The 16,897-nt window shown below is 44.9% G+C and overlaps 1 protein-coding gene across 2 annotated transcripts; it reads right to left on the reverse strand.

Moving 5' to 3' along the window:
* Positions 1-609: 609 nt before the first annotated feature.
* Positions 610-16,832, reverse strand: slc25a22a (solute carrier family 25 member 22a). Of its 2 annotated transcripts, none has more exons than XM_060062019.1 (11): positions 16,590-16,832; positions 11,621-11,747; positions 11,215-11,340; positions 11,025-11,080; positions 10,102-10,192; positions 9,243-9,297; positions 8,011-8,071; positions 7,264-7,408; positions 6,517-6,671; positions 6,074-6,149; positions 610-5,955 (listed from the first exon to the last, which is right to left on the reverse strand). In XM_060062019.1, the coding sequence occupies exons 2-11, from the start codon at positions 11,638-11,640 to the stop codon at positions 5,802-5,804; spliced, it is 939 nt and encodes a 312-aa protein (XP_059918002.1). In that variant the 5' UTR covers positions 11,641-11,747; positions 16,590-16,832; the 3' UTR covers positions 610-5,801. The 2 variants fall into 2 exon arrangements, with proteins under 2 accessions (XP_059918002.1, XP_059918001.1); XM_060062018.1 differs by having other exon boundaries at positions 11,621-11,841; positions 16,590-16,831.
* Positions 16,833-16,897: the final 65 nt, after the last annotated feature.

The following is a 16,897-nucleotide window of genomic DNA, read 5'->3' on the forward strand; positions in this document are numbered from 1 at the left end:
ATATGGAATACAAAACGCACCATCTCGTTGTGAAGAATGCATCTACTTAGTGTAACTAAAATATAGCATTCAAGCACTTGACTTATTAGTAATGCATTACAGTTCTCAAGCGTTTCACAATAAATTATAAATAATGTAGGCTGCGTTTCAGTGCTGAGTTATATCAGTGCTATCACACCAATTATTCAATGAAGGTTACAGACGAAGAACAAAATGGGCTATAACTGCTGTCGTTGCAGCATTATATTATGCATATTCCAGATACATGATGAGGAATATAAACGTGCATATTGCTTCGTTCGCCAGTACATCTGTATGCACCTGTGGTGGTCTTAAAGCCAGTCATTTACAATCCCTTCCCATTCCCGCTGAGATACAAATCTCTTGCTACCCAACAGTGACATCTGGTGGATATTAAAGGAATCGACGCGTTGCCCCCTTAAATGAAGACGTCGCAGATGTAACCTAATCGTTCCCACTTTGACCTTCTGTTTGGTCGGTAGAGAAGTGACAGTTTGCCATCAGATTCTGCAAGCTCAGATCACACGCTAACTGAGCCATGAAAGACCATTTTGGTTCATGTATACCGACGACAGCGCAGACATCAAGTTTAATTCAACATTTTATTCAACAGCAAATTGTGGCAGGGAATACAAGATGTCATTACATACATTTTTTTTCATCGTATTGTAAACAACGACAATTACGTCACTCACCATGCATCTCGTCTTCCTCTCTTTGTCAGCGAGGGAGATGCAGGCAAGGTGTGGAGAACCTATATCCAAAGTGAAATAATGCACTGTGCTCTCCAGAGAGAGCATTGCATTGTCCTAAATTAGTCATTTATTGTTGTATTATTTGTGTGTGCATCTACGTGACGTGTCTACTTATTGCATATCGATAAGCTGGTTTGTTATTTTTTTCAGTGTCTCTTGCTGCTATGAATATTTTGACTAATATCTAATAAAATCTTCACTCTATTTATAATATATCTCAGATTCTTTACGTTACATTCTTATACGTGTTGTAAGTGATATAGGCCTATACGAACGACAGGACTGCAAGCCGTTCTTACCATTAAAGATCCGGAGCAGGCCTGAGAAGTGACCTCTTGTTTTCAGTTGAGCTTCCCAGGAACCTGGAATAAGCCCTTGACTTGAAGACTATACATCACTTAACATGTAGTGAAATAAAATTTCAAAGCCGGGTTCCAGTTTTAAATCCATCTATTGTTAAGTTGTGAAAGTAGCCTACTAGATTTATGGGGGGTATTAACATCGAAGAACTTTATCAAGCTTGTTCGATTTGGATAAGTTGTCTCTTGTGCCTAATTATCCATTTGTGCTTTCTTGATTGTATACACTGGTATATATTTGGTGTTCATGGACCCTTGAGGAACAGGCTCTTCCTAAGTCTAGATGAGGGACAGTCTGATGAAGGGTATTGAAGAGTGTTGAAGAGAAGAGAAGAGTGGGACCAACGATAAGATAAATAAAACATTGCAGTGTCACACTTACACAACGACATATATCACCTACAGCACTACACTGTTACGCATACACACACGCACAGTCTCACACACAATCATACGCACACATACAAGTGCACAAGGTCAATTAAACTTCACGGTTGCATTAAAACCAAATCATCAGCACAACAGATGACAAAAACCAAATATGAAATCATCTCAGTAAATTGGGAACAATCAAACCAATAACATTCAAAAATTTTCTCACAATTCCACTGACACAAAATAGGAATGAGATTACATAGCCTTTGGAATGTAGGGGGGGGGGGGGGATTACATCATCACCAGTACAGAAAGAAATGAAGCGAGATGGTACGGTTGGGCAGCTCTTTGTACTTGGTCTGTGGCTCGTCGCTATGGCTGCAGGTGTCCAGTGATGGTGGCGGTTTCTAGCTGGCTTTCCCTCGCATGGACTCTGACTGATCAAACCCACGGCTTCAAGTGAAGAATCAGACAGTCTCGTTCACACACAAATCAATCACCGCGGCTACGATCATTAGCGTCGCTCTGCGAGCCGCTCGGCGGCTAACAAACAACATAGGCACCAATATCAAGGAATATCGATGTCCAATTTCCAGCATTTTGTTAATATCTCCCTGTAGTTAATTATACGGCATTCACAGGAAAGCTGAAAGCTTTACAAATAAATATAAATATGACATCATTATACAACACTTGTGACCAGCATTCTCGGAGACCAGAGACGCCACCATCAGCCCTCGAACAGGCGGTCATCATCATAAAGCATCATCATCTTTGCACATGGTAAAAAAAAAAATCGAATCCGTTGCTGCAATTAATATACTTCCTTCATATGAACCATTTCCTTACAACATAAATCACCACAACAATGATGCAAAAAGGGGGGCAGTGAAGAGGTAGGTGTGCAAATAAGCCGAATGTACAAAAACAACACTAAAAGATAAAGGTAATTATCCTCTGCATATGTACAACATCAGGACACGGGACACCTCAGAACACACAGTTGCGCTACACTGCCGATAAAGATGATCCACAAATCATAATACAAGGTGCATTGTGTTTACAAGGGTGCAACAGCACACGTCAATAGCTGCTGAGAGCGGGAGAGTGAGGAGAAAGTGAGTGGATAATGCACATCAAAGTCACCTTGATCTCAGACGAGATACAGCTCTATGGCAGGGTGTAACGCACACGCACGACAAAGGCTGTCCAAGCATTGCCCAGGAGCATGGAGAAAACACACACTCTTTAAAGAAGAGCATGCATTCATTAGGCATCCTGTTAAAGGTCACATGCTGCCAGTCCGACATGCTGGCAGTCCGACATGCCGCCATTCAGATATGCCGCCATTTCGACATGCCCCCATTCTGACACCTTTTAGTACTGCCATTCCGACTGATCTATCAATCAGTGGCGCCGACTTCAGGTCAACATTGGGGGATCATAAATATTTCGTTAAAATGTGTTAAACCAAAAAGTAGCCATTTCAGTATTATTTATCTGTAAATTATTTGGTTAATTCCAAATTTTGTTTGGGATGATGTATGAAATAACCCATTCCATCAATTGACGACTGCATTTCCCAAGTGTGTTACGAGTGCTAGAGTTTCGTATTCGTTAGAGTTGGATTTAAACTCAATGCAGGACCACTATTGGAGTTGATTGGAAGATCATTGGAACGAAATTAATTGTTTGATTCAGAACGAATCAAGGAATGGGCACAGTTAACTTCATATCGGCCCAAAGGCAATACAATGCCCTTTACAAAGGAGAAAGGTGAGAATATAGCCCGCCCCAGACCCACCCCTTTCCACACAAATTCTCGAAGGGGATCAATAATAATTAACCAACAGTTTTTGCCCATAGAAGGGAAATCCGTTAAACATGTTATAAAATATCCCTCAACCTTTTATTTTTACCTATAGGTTTCCACTAAAATTCCCGGTAAATATACCCTCGCGGGCCGCATTAGTGCCAGGCAGCACACGGCAAATTAATCATGTATTTTTGTCTTGCCATCTCCCTGCTTCTAAAATGAGCGAACATCTCCGGCCAGCACTTGTCCGCCAAATGGAAGAGCGCTTTCCACTGTGCAGATTAAATCGTGCAGCATTCCACTGTGCGATTATCCCTGTTGCGTATGCCCTCTCAGATTGTTGAAATCACATGCTCGATGCTTCAATCTTTCTATGTGTTTTTTAGTTAATGAGCGGGCTATAATAAGACCACGTTGGATATATAATCGCGGACAAAAGGGGACATTTAGTGGATGCTGGAAACCAGGACATTTTAGCGTCCCGGGACTCGCAACTCAAAATGACGAATGTCAGTGTAGGACACTACATCGCATGCAACTAAGAAATGATCATATTAATTAATTAAAGTAAGCTACAATGATAATAGTAATGCACTTTATATTAATGACCTCATGTCGGAATGGCGGGACGTTTGAAAAAAAGTAGAGTAGGCCTACCGTCGCTCCGACCATGAAAACAGAAATTGTCGGAGTGGTGGGACGTTTGAAAACAATGAGTACGGTCTGTCTGCGTCCTGCAAGACAGAGGCGTAACTTGTAGTAGGCGTAACTTGTAGCAGGAGGAGGCGTGTCTTGTACTTTTCTAAATTGCGGTCCACGCGAGATCTTCCTCTTTTCGCGGTAATTTAAGTATTGTAAATCACGGTTCACATATTACGGGAGCTCTTCCTTGAAGTCGAAGTCTGAAGTTAAGATCATGTTAAGATTATTTTTATATAAGGCCTAATATTTGAGGTCCACTGCTACATACAGATCACTTCCGCGATTTAGAAAAGTAGGCTACTAGACACGCCTCCTACTTCCATGATTTAGAAAAGTTCAAGACACGCCTGCTACTACAAGTTGCGCCTCCTACTACAAGTCACGCCTCCTACTACAAGTCACGCCTCCGTCTTGCAGGACGCAGACGGATACTATTGAAAACAATGGAAGTGCCGCCACTACGACAATTAGACATCAATATCGGAGTGGCGTTATGTCTGAATGGAAGGCGGTCCCCCCTGCTAAAAGCCCACCTATTGTCATGTAAAATTCTGTGTTAGTATAATGCTCTTTGGGTACCGTCGCTGTATGCACGTGATGGATCATTTCTTTTAAACAAAATAACAAAATAATAACGATAAGAAGAGCGAGCTCGAACTGATCTGTAAACAATAGTCCCGCTGCGATCCAGGATCTCTAAGATAATATGGCTAAGGGTTGGTTTCAGGATGGGTTACAGTGCTCCTCCCCGGTGTAATTACACTAAACAACTAATTTAATCAGGGGTACTGGCATTTACAGGCTTTTAGTGTGTGTACATATTAATGTGCAAAATAACTTGATTAAACGCTACGTCGTCTATTTGAACTGCATATCGTGTATAACTAGGTAGGTCCTGCATGATAGGTCCAACGAGACAGACTGTAGTAAGGGCTGAATGCAGACCTCGGACTAGAGCTGTCCTAATCATCGTGGAGCCACTGTCACTCAACGTCATATAGTGTTATATATATATATATATATATATATATATATATATGATAAATAATCTAGGTAAAGGCAATACAGGTCAGCCTCCAATAGACTGAATGGCAGAGTTCCTTACAACCAGTTGCAGCCAGGTGAGTGAGATGTCAGCGGTACATATCTGGGGAACGTTTGAAAAATATCCAAACGTCCTAGGGCTCTTTCTTTGAACCCGAAAAATACACTTTACTCTAATTCATTGGATTGTATATCTGATCAATCATAAGGGGGTCTGGGGTCCTTGCAGCTAGAGATCGTTCCAGGGGAGATATGTACAGTGGATTGTGATAATCATCTCTCAATGTTACCAAGCCAACACCCCCTGATCGTCTGAGAGGACCGTGCTGGGTGGAAGCAAACGTGGTGGGAAGGTTTTCGATGATTTGGGCAACCCGGGGCAATACATCAAATCTGTCTCAACATTCACATCTCACAGCTCCACTCAATGTCAGGAAAGACTTATGGAAAGAACATAGAAAGGATATGTGTGCCTCATTACAGAGAGCTGGCTCTGCCCGTCTCCTGGCCTCCCATGGGACACGCTAGTCAGCCTGGCTCACAGAGGATTCCCCAAACGTTTGAAGTCTCCACACTCAACGGAACACACGCACAAAACAGAAAATCAACGCAACCTTCTTTTGTCGTCGCTTAATGAGATGAGTCTTGATTGGTGAGTCGGTGCAATGCATGGTGGGAGGATGGAGAGGCAGAGAGGAGCAGTAGGAGGAGCATGAGGAAGGTTCCTTCCTATTTGTCCTTTTTGGGCAGCAGGGCCAGGAAGTACTCGGCCACGCCCAGGAAGTACACCACCTGGGCGATGCCGAAGAGCGGCGCAATGACCAGCGCGCGGCAGTAGGCTCCCTTCAGGAAAGCTCCGGGGCCCTCGTTGCGCAGGATTTTCCTGGAAACATAGGCAGCAGCCGGGGTTAGTGCACCGCCGGACAATACCTCCGGAGCGTCTCATGTGTCGGCCAGGCAGGACCACAATGGGAGCATTCAGCGGGAGATAATGGGGCTACCTGATGCAGTCGACGACGCCGCTGTACGTGTCCTCGGTGCTGCCCCGGTTTAGGGACTGCAGCCGGGTCTTGATCACTGGAATGCAACGCAAACAAAGGGAGGTCGTTCAGAGTTTTAAAAGTCTGCTTCCGGTCAAGGCCGTTGTGTTCCCGTCGCCCTTAAGCCCAGTGAGTCCTCAGAGGGCTTCACAGGTCACATGGTACCACCCCCAGAACCTCATCAAAAGTATTTAGAAGAGTGTGACTTCTGGTCAGTGTAGTTTACAGCAAAAAAAAGCCCATGACTCACCAGTGATCTCTGATAACAAATTCAAAACCCTTTTACCCTCAGAGCCGATATCCCCACAGCGGCTAGAGTACTTTAAAACTAATTATATCCAATCAGAAAACAAAGGGTTCAACGCCGTATCTATCACAGCCCTGAGATGAGGCCCGTCGCTCACCGTCCACAGGGTTGACAGCGACGGCGGCGGTGCTGCCGGCCAGACACCCGGAGAAGAAGGACACATAGAAGGGGGCGGGGCCCTCTACGCCCCTCTTGCCCAGGTGGTTCAGGTTGGCGAACAGCGGGAAGTAGATAATGGAGAAAGGAACGTCCCTAAAAGAAAGGAACCAGGAGAGTATGAGATGGAGATCATCCCCCATGGTGCTTCCGTTAATGTTGTTCACTGCTGTGTAGACGTAACATGCTTTCTGACCACTAGATGTCACTAGTGACAGATTTCCCCGTCATATCTTACCGTGAACCTTTTGCGCCTGTGCTACTGAGTTCATTATTTTCCCCTTGTGTCTATGCTGCCGTTCGGTTTATATAATGCCTGTCCTGGGAGTGCTCTTTTCTATGAACATTAACTATCGACAGAGTGGTAACCAAGGCAGAGTGAAGTGGGCTGCCGTGGGTTGTTATATTTATTGGTTTATTTCAGGGACATTGCACACTTAACAGTCAAACTGTAAGTGAGCCAGAGTTAGCCTAAGAGGCTAGCTTACATCCCTTGTACCCTGCCAGATATTCAAAAGGCAACTTAAAAATACAGAAATAAAATGCATGCTTAAACACAGATTAAAAAACAACATAGGGGACTCAGAACATACAGTAACACATAGTAAGTATGAATTGACAGACAATAAAATGAGCAGAACACCCACAATAAAAGCCCACGTACAGCAGCGGGTTGTGGAGCAGGTACCTGAGTATGGTGGCGCCCAGGCCTTTGTACAGGCCGGCGATGCCCTTCTCCCTCAGCAGCATGCGCGTTAGCTGCATGGCAGTGGGCGATTTGGCCTCCACCGTGCCCGCCACCACCGTCTCCGGCATCAGCTTCCTCTGAGCCGCTGAAAAGCACGACATACAGTATGTAATGATGTTACAACGTCACAGGTCCTGGGAAAAAGACAGAAAACTGGAATAAAACAAGTCGTCATCTTAAAAATAAAAATGTTATTGGGTTCACTCACATTTCAGTCCCAAATGTCATCTCAGAGTAGTCAAAAATATGCAGTAGAATGATGCTTTAATAATTATCTTTTATAAACACAACACAATGACCTTAACAGAAACCAAACCAAACCAAAATTACTAGAAAGGGAATATATACATTTCAAATGATATAATTAAGACAGCAAAGGGCAGATACAATACAAAAGCCTAAAAGGCAGCTCATTTCAATTGCTCTTCAATGTGTTCTGACCACAGGACCACATACACCGCTAAGGTTTAAATTTTATCAAGACAACGTTGGTGAATCTATTAGGAAACACATTGGATTATCATAAAGGGAACGCAACAACGGTGCAAATCTCAGAAAGATCATGGAAGTGCGGTGACAGCCTTTCTGGAGTTCTACTGGTGAAAATGTACTGTAATGTGTGAACACATGGGGCCGTCTTTCATCTACGTGTCCCTCATCTCCTCTGACACGTGTGCTTGTTCTTACCAATGCGTCCAGCATCTTGGAGCTGGATTTTCAACATCTCCATAGGAGTGGTGATAACAACCTGTGATGATGAGAGGTAGTTAACACCAGAGTTCTGTGCTTTTTACATTTAACGAGACCCTTGGTGGCTGGAGTCTTAGGGAGCAGCCCCGTACACCAACAGTTGTAACGAGGTAATTAGTGATGCACAGAGCCTGTGGCCCGTGTAAATCTACTGGTCTCTGTTAGCGAAATGTCAAGTGTTATTTTCTGGCTAAGCCCATGCAGTAGTAACCAGTTAAGTGGATTATAGGTGAGATGACCATGTTCCGCGAAACAACCGTAATCGGATCCAAGGTCTGTTAGAGCTAATCTAATCACAGGCTCGCTTCCTCTGCCCTCCTCGACAACAACCTCCCTGACTCGCCACAGCACTCCTCTCTCTGTGACTTATCTCCCAGCTTCTCAACCTGTGGGACAGGTACCGTACACTAGTGGTACGCCAGGGTACGCCAGGGAACTGCCTGTGCTACATGGGATGTCATTCTTGAAATAGAGAATAGGAAAATAGATGTAGATAATGAAAATAAATACATTTTAAATACCGTTCAGAAAATGGTGTAATGGTTTAATAGTGGTGATTTGTAATGTTTCCAGTGATGTTTTGGTTCATTTGTGTTAACACGCTGTGTTTAGCAGCGTTGCTGACTTTTCTTTCCCCCTGGTTCCTACTGGCCAGGGCCTTCTGCAGTAATGATTGTGATGGGCTGGCCCTCTGCTCAGCCATTACATGTTACCTATTCCTGACCTTGCATACGAGCCTGTCCACAAAGGTCCTTATGACAATTTACTGGCGACCCTTAAGGCTAAGGTTGGGATTCTGTCTTATTTGATCTATCAGCACTGAAAAACCTTTTGTTATTGGAATAGTAAACCCACAGTTTTAAGAAATAACCTACTCCATGCCAGTAAGCACTGAATTATGTCCTGACAAACGTGATGTCCATTGTGGATTGTCTTTGCTCTTGGGGAAGGGAATTGGGTTTGTACTGGGAAACAGGAATAAAAGGGCCCTTAGTTTGAGCCGGGGGGATGTCCATTGTGCATTTCTAGGGTGGAATTCTCTTTGCTCTTGGGGAAGGGAATTGGGTTTGTACTGGGAAACAGGAATAAAAGGGCCCTTAGTTTGAGACGGGGGGCTGGGGCCCTGGCGGGGTCTTTACTGTGATACTGTTCATGAAGCTCTCACTCACCTGGCATGTACCGGCCCCGCAGCCAGCCAGCATCTCCTTCACCAGGGTGAGTTTCCTGGGCAGGGAAAGAGGAGATGGAGGAGGTGGAGACAGGGGTACTGAGTGACGAAGGCCAGCGTGGGCAGGTTTATCTGTTGGCTGTATAGGAGCGGAGAGAACCCACCCTGCTAATCTCTGTCTCATGTTTCAACACAACAGCCGAGTGCTGATTAATAATTCACAAGTCGAGCGGCCGGGCAGACCGAGTCAATGATTCGTTGGGCCGGTGTGTCGCCATAGCGATGGCTACAGATGCCCCAGATACTCTGTTAGGTTGTGTACGCGGACAGCGAGGGATGAGAGCCACTACGACTATTCAGCACAATGAACACCTGCACTTCACTGGAATGAGGTTCAGCAAACACGGTTTCAACGAACAATAGAAGATAGAGGTTGGCCTTTAGATTCTAGAATTTTGTATTACCTATATATATATATATATGGCAATATCTTTTTTCATATTTCAGTTTTCTGTCCTTCTTTGGGTGCATTAATTAGTAATACATTAAACAGCAGCCGAATCTCCCAGCCAACTCAGAACAGCCAGTATAATGAGAGGAACAGGCTATTGGAGTCACAATTGCATTTTAATTGAGTGACTCCTTTGCCCCCCGGCCCGCCATTGATCTAAGACTGTGGTTCAGAGTAATTCTTCTCTTTCCACTGTGTGTGATCCAGGGCGATGTGGAGCATTGTATGCTGCTCCGGGGAGGAGGTCCGCGTCTCGAGGCGTCCCGCGTGCCTTGGTGTGAGGTTACGTGTATGGGAACACACCGCGCCAACAGGGTGGGTGAGCGGGCGTGTGTTTGTCAGGCCTTACCCGTCCACGCTCAGGTGTTGTCTGAAGAAATCATTTGCAGCCAACTTGATGGCTTTCTCTGGCGTGACGAGGGTCAGGTTCACCGCCGCTCCTGGGTGGAGGACAACCAGAGGAACAGAAAACACACTTTTTAAACAACGGTACCACGTCACTCTGTCCACTGAAATGACAAATGGGACACATTTTTGTACTGATTTCTAACAACTGGTTTGCCACTGCTCATTCACCTGCACAGATGTCCAACACAACAGTCTGCCAATTGGCAGAGAGGGGTTGAGCGTGTTGCTTAAGGACACCTCAACAGTGTTTGCCAGCAGAAGCCTGAGGGATCAAACCGGCGATCTCAGTTTACTGAGTGACCAGGAAAAAGTGACTTGACCTGCTGTACGGAGCCGTCAGACACAAAGCCAGATGGAGACAGTGGCTGGACACATTTTAAAGATGACTAACCCTTTCAAAATGTCCTCATTCTTAAAAATGGAATTGTTTAAACTGCCAGGTGGTGTGCTAATATTTACACCAAAGAGACCAATCGCTAATATATATATTAGCTTGTTTATGTTGGGATCACAACAGTGCTGAACTGTGACGGACTGAATCGATAGACTTATGTGTGTAGGTTTTCGTATTTCTATATGTGATTATTCCACTGTACACTAGAGGGCCAGCTTGATCAACTCTGCAGCAAAACAACCAAAATAAAATCTCTCTTTAGTAAGTAAGGATAGAAGATGGAGGAAACTCCATTTTACATTAAGACCCCCCCCCCATACAAAGGTTTTTCAATGATGTTACATCACATGCTACTTCCATACAGAGTTGATTGTGCCAAGATTGTGACATCCAAAGGATAGTAAGTACTATTGTACTGCACCTTGTTGTAGTTGTGTGTATTATTATGAGCTCGACCTCAGAAAACATACCTCTGTACATGCCAAAATATCCCTCGGAGCGAATAGTCTTGATAAGGCAATCAGACCTGCAATGCAACGGGGACAAATATTTTCATGGGCACGTTTATCTTTGGCTGTATCCCAGGGCAGTGAAAACAAACATGATTAATCACGCTGCACGCGCTGGGTGTTGCTGCGAGGGAGATTCCACCATACGCACATGCTGGTGTAAAGGCGGCATCCATTCTGCTGGTTCTGGAGGCGGGTCTTTGCCAGGTCAATGGGGAACACACATGTCACTCCAATCAGGCCAGCGATACCCCCATTGATTAATTTGGCAGGCAAACTGTTTCAAAAGAACAGAGAACAACCACAAAATAAAAAAAAATGTTATCACAACGATCGTGCAAGCATGAAAATGCGAACACAAGTAAAGAAACCGATGATGTCAATTAAGTAAAGAAACCTAGAATGTAAAGTAAGCAAAGAAACCTAGGTGGTAAAGTAAGTTAAGAAACCTAGGATGTAAAGTAAGCAAATAAACCTAGTATGTAAAGTAGTAAAGAAACTTATGATTTAAAGTAAGTAAACCTAGGATGCCAAGAGTCTCCACATTACCGTCTTACCTGATCTGCTTGTCCGCCATTTATCTGGTCCCTTCCGCTGGTCAAGCCTTCAGAGTGCAGTCTCCTCAGATGCTGGTCCGGCCGTCCTTCTGTGTGTCCGTGTGACTGACACCGTGAACCTGTCGTCCTGTGGGTGTTTGGAAAATGAAAACAGAGGTTTTCCGTTGGTATTCTCGACGCCTTGAACAGCACCTGCCTTGTCTGCCGGGACTGGTTTAGGTCTGTGACATAAAGGGGAAAATCACAACGATTAGACAAGCGTTTAGGAAACTGTGGCTCACATAGAAAATGCTGAAGAGATTCAGGTACTTTTCCAAAATCAAACATGCAACATTGTTTCCAATACATGGTTGTTGGAGAATTAAATCTATGGATCATAAGATCAATAGAACTGGTCATTAAGATAGGTTCAAAGTACTCTGCAGAGCAGGTTGTAATCCAACCCAGTCAAATGTGGCTGAATGAAAAGTGGGCCAGGTCTAGAGGAGAGACACAACAAACCAGACAAGGCCCTTCATTCCACCGGGAAACGATGGATTCACATTATCTGGCAACACACCCAGCGCCGACAGCTGGCACCAAACAGAGCCATCTGACAGGATTCAATCAATATACGTATTTTTACAACGTATTAAATAAATCGAGGGACTGCCTCAAATAGTTGGCCTTCATATCATTGAAAGAACCGAAGCTAAGAGGATTTGTAGAGTTGGTAATTGGACACACAATGTCCACACACACACTCTGGACCTCCATCCATGGCTCTCTGGTCTGATGCAGGTCAAACACATCTGTCCGCAGAGAGCATTTCCACTATGCCACAGTAGAGGCTCCAGACATAAAAAAATACGTTTTCCCTTTGCGTTCTATCCACCCCCTCCATCCACCAATCACAGCTTCCCTCTGAGCCTGTTCAGCCCCTCCACACACACACACACACACACACACACCGCTCTCTATTCCTCTTGGTCACGACTCACAACCAGCTCTGACGGTTTTCTCCTCTTTGCTGACGTGTGTGTCAGTGTGTGACGAGCAGGCCCACGAATGTTTGTTATTCTCGGGTGTGCGGGGGAGGGGGTTGGGGTCAGGGGTTAATCCCGCTGGCCTGATGCTCGTTGAGAGACGAGGCTCAGCGTGATTATGGTGGTGTCTGGTCACCTGATGATAGCATGCATGCAGCTGTGGCCGCGGGTTCGGCCCATAGGGATCCAGAGGTGCGCCTGTGTGCGTGTGTGTGTGCGCGTGTGCGTGTGTGGTAGGGTGTGTGGTAGCCCAGGCACTCAGCTGCGGTGATAGTCATCCGTCTCCTCCCCCCTCTGCGACCCTTTGACCTTGAACCTCGAAGGCCCCGGCTCTCACTCTCTTTTCCCCTTTTGTTTCCTCACTTCCTGTCACGTACTTCCTCCTAGGGAGGGTCCTGTGGGTTCTTCTGAACCACTGAGTTCACACACTTCTGTGAGCTAGCGCGTGACACAACACTGCATGTGTCATGAGGAACGAATAAGCCGGCTTCAATATAGAACTGCGGGGGAAGAAGACATTGTCTGTGTGTGTATGTCTGTGTGCGTGTGCGTGTGTGTGTGTGTGCGTGCGTGCGTGCGTGCGTGCGTGCGTGCGTGCGTGCGTGCGTGCGTGCGTGCGTGCGTGTGTGTGTGTTTCGGGGGGATGTGTGTTTGTGTGTGGGACGTGTCTGTGTCTTGTCTCGCCAAGGACACTGCAGTCTGACAATCAGCTGCCAAATCCAACATTTTTCCTCTCACTACCCTGAGGATAAAGTAGGGCGCTGTGAAGCCTGAGTCTGCACTCTGGTCCGAGCGCCCTGCGTGGCCCGGCCAGCAGCGGGCAGCATGGGCCGCTGTCTGCTCGTGACGGTTTGAGTCTGTCAAGAGGCACACAGTGTCCCCAGTCATAGTGTCTGTGAGTGTGTGTGTATGTGTGTGTGCACAGAACAGTGGCAGTCACTTATTCATGAGGATCTGAAATCCTTCTGTGCTCACTGACAAGTCACATTGCAGGAACTACTTTATACATAAAATAACACTGTCCAAAAATCACCAAAAACATTGAGGATCATTGTTTCAAACATCTCCATAATACATTTTCGCCTAACCTCAAACAAAACACGGCCCCCTTAAAATGGAGTCTTTCTGAGTGACCCGTGTGCGAAATGTTGTAAATACGGCAGACATTGTCTTTAACCTTAGAACCTTAGAAGTAGCAGATAAGCAGCACTAGTGGGTCAACAACAGAGAAGGTACAACCCTGCTAGCCTGCTGCGTTCAACTGATCCTGGACCAGTGGACCCTGGACCAGTGGACCCTGGGCCTTTACGTTGAATGAGTGAGTGTTTGAAGGATCGTGAAAACAGATATAGAGCACTTGCATTGTCTGACAGATAAAACCGACTAGGTCCCATCCCTGTCTTTGTGCAAACGTTTATCACAGCAGGCCTGGAGGTAAAAACTGAGACGCGAAGCATACCCAGTAACGTTTACCACAAAGCAATGCTTTCAGTTTCCTGTCAATGTCATGAGTCAGGGAAAAGGAATAGATAGAGAGATATCAAGGCTGCATTTGGACACTTTGTCACAAAACAATGTGATATTTGGCAATGTTACTGCAATATCTCGGGGGAAAGACCTCGAAGGTACACACCAATCGTTGGGTTTTGGAGATACTGTATAGCCGGACTGAGAACGAACAGAGCAGGGCACCTCATCGCTCTCATAGTGAGAGTCGTCCCAGTGTTTTTCCATCGACCATCTGGATGCGTTTGGAGCAACCCCTGGGGTATTATAACCAACAACTTATGAGTCTGATGGCTGGAGAGTCCGGGTGGATCCAAACCGTTCACATATCGAACCAGGAGTGGACCCTGCCAGGGTAAACGGGGACATCTGGTCTTGGAGCCGATGTCTGGGGCTCAAGACCAGACCCACATGTCTTAAACGGGGAGCGAAGCGGATTATAAACTTCTGCTCTTTGGCTCTTTGTGATATCATATGCGTTTAACATATTGGCCAATGTAGAACATAGTTCTCCTTTAATCAAAGCATTTCTTCGTGTAATCAGTTGTTATTATTACTCTCAAGTCATTGCCGTAACATGCGATTGAGGGAGAAAAACTGTTTTCCTGGAGTCGTGTTTCCTGTAGCTACACAAGATTAAAGAGGTTATGTAAGAGATGGGAGATTATGAAGGATGGTGTGTAACAAAATACCAAAACACAGGGGCCGTCAGCGACTCCGTGGCTCACGTGATTTAGAGTAGAGTTCAAGAAACTGAAGAATCACATGTGGCTCCCCAAAAAGAACAAGGACGCCTCTTGTTTCTGCAGTTGCAAGCAGTACGACTAAACGCTTGCATAAGCATCTGGGGTTTGAAGCCTGAAGGAGATAAATAACTGATCACTGGGTCTATGTATTTCCTTAGCTGCACTGATTACATAGATGTAAATATCATAATGTTGACCTTTACCTTGGCATTTCTCCATTTAGCCATGGATAGGATATTCCACGAACGAAATGCATTGACACCAAGGGGATGCAGTTGTTGTGGCCGTTCATCATCAAATGTCCATGTTATATGTTTGTATACGGACGTTCATACAATGTAACGCAAATAACAATGGATGTAACGTCGCTGTGTCACAGATAAATCTGATTATGGTCTCCTCTTCCCTCTCCCTGCATTGGGATTATAAAGCTGATGCCTATTTATAGCAAGTCTCTCCATTCACTTCCTGTGGAGTCAGGGTTATGATTTAGAAATGGCTCTGCCAATGCATTACCTTCTATTACAGCCAATACGTTTTCATTATATTGCACCTCATGTATTACACTGGTAAGAATGGGATGCTGAATATGGACAAATGTCAAGTATCTGCATCCAGCAGCCAGTAGTGGACCACCTAGTCTCCTGTTCAATGTTTCCACTGAATCAATATGACATAGTATCAAAGAACATATATATATAACCTTCATGTTGAAGCCTTTAAAATAATACAGAAGACTGGGATGTCCTTTTAATTCTGCACATAAATGCCAGTGACGACGCTGATTGATAGTCTACTAAATGCAACACTTAAGCTTTATATCCCGATTAAATTCATGTTCACCAGAAGTATTATGTGTGAGTCATTATGGCACAAACTGTTGAGCAAATTAATAATTATACAAATTTAATCTGAAGCAGCCCTGAATCGTAGGGATTTAATAAGAACCTTATATTGTTCACAATTTCATTAATGTTTAAAAATAAAAAATGAATAAGTAAATCGATTGCATATCTTGATATGCTTATATGTATATAGCCTAATGTAATGCATTTTTAACAAAAATGCAGCTTTGTGGAAGTAAAACACCTAAAGTAACTTGACGGTTTGTAACAAGGGAAAACTACTGCTACAACAAAATCCAGAGGAACCCTGACCCGAAAGAGCAGATAATTCAGGTGTAGGGTCGCAATAAAACATTGATTGCTAGAGACGTGATTAGATTACACCTGTTCATTGTTAAAAGTAACATGATAACGGAGTCACACGGGGATGCTGTAAACCAGTCTGCACTATACCAGTACCTGAATGGTTACACAATTAAGACAATCATTGCTTGAGGCGCACTTTGATCTGCACTACGCAACGACTGTCAGACCAACACTACTATAACTATACATCCTAAAATACAAGGACTACTACCATGCGACGGGGAGCCTCATTACAGGAAACCCGATCTGCTCATAACGGGAATCATCCGTCGCTGCCTTTGAAAAGAGCGACGGAACCCAATGAGGATCTTTGCACCTATAATGTCTAGTTAGTGTGCAATACAGCCTGCATTAACCACCTTATCTCCAGGTACATGGTTCAAGTCAAGGATGCCCAGCTCTTGAACAGCGGTCTCCGTTATTTCACTGCATGCCATGCATCAGCTAGAATCACGCTATTCTGCGGTCGCCGGGTACATACCTTATGGAGACTGATCCTCTATCTGTGACTGAAAACTTGGGCTTTAAATATCACGATTCACAAGGGATAGCTTTGGCTGACAGGTCGACGATGGCTAAAGTACCGGTGTTGGTAGCATTAAGGTTGAATGGAGGTAGCGAGTGGGAGGAGGAGGAGCGCAGGAGGGAGGGCTGGATGTGGAGACCGGGGATGGGTCTGAACGGGGGAGAGGCCCTCTAGTGGTACGGGAGAGGAGTGCAGACACGCTTTACTCTAACGGTGAATATAAAGGTGCTGTGTGGGGGATGGATGGAGGATAACGCGTAATC

Source organism: Gadus macrocephalus, chromosome 9 (assembly GCF_031168955.1).
Source record: "Gadus macrocephalus chromosome 9, ASM3116895v1".
In the NCBI taxonomy this organism is placed as follows: domain Eukaryota; kingdom Metazoa; phylum Chordata; class Actinopteri; order Gadiformes; family Gadidae; genus Gadus; species Gadus macrocephalus.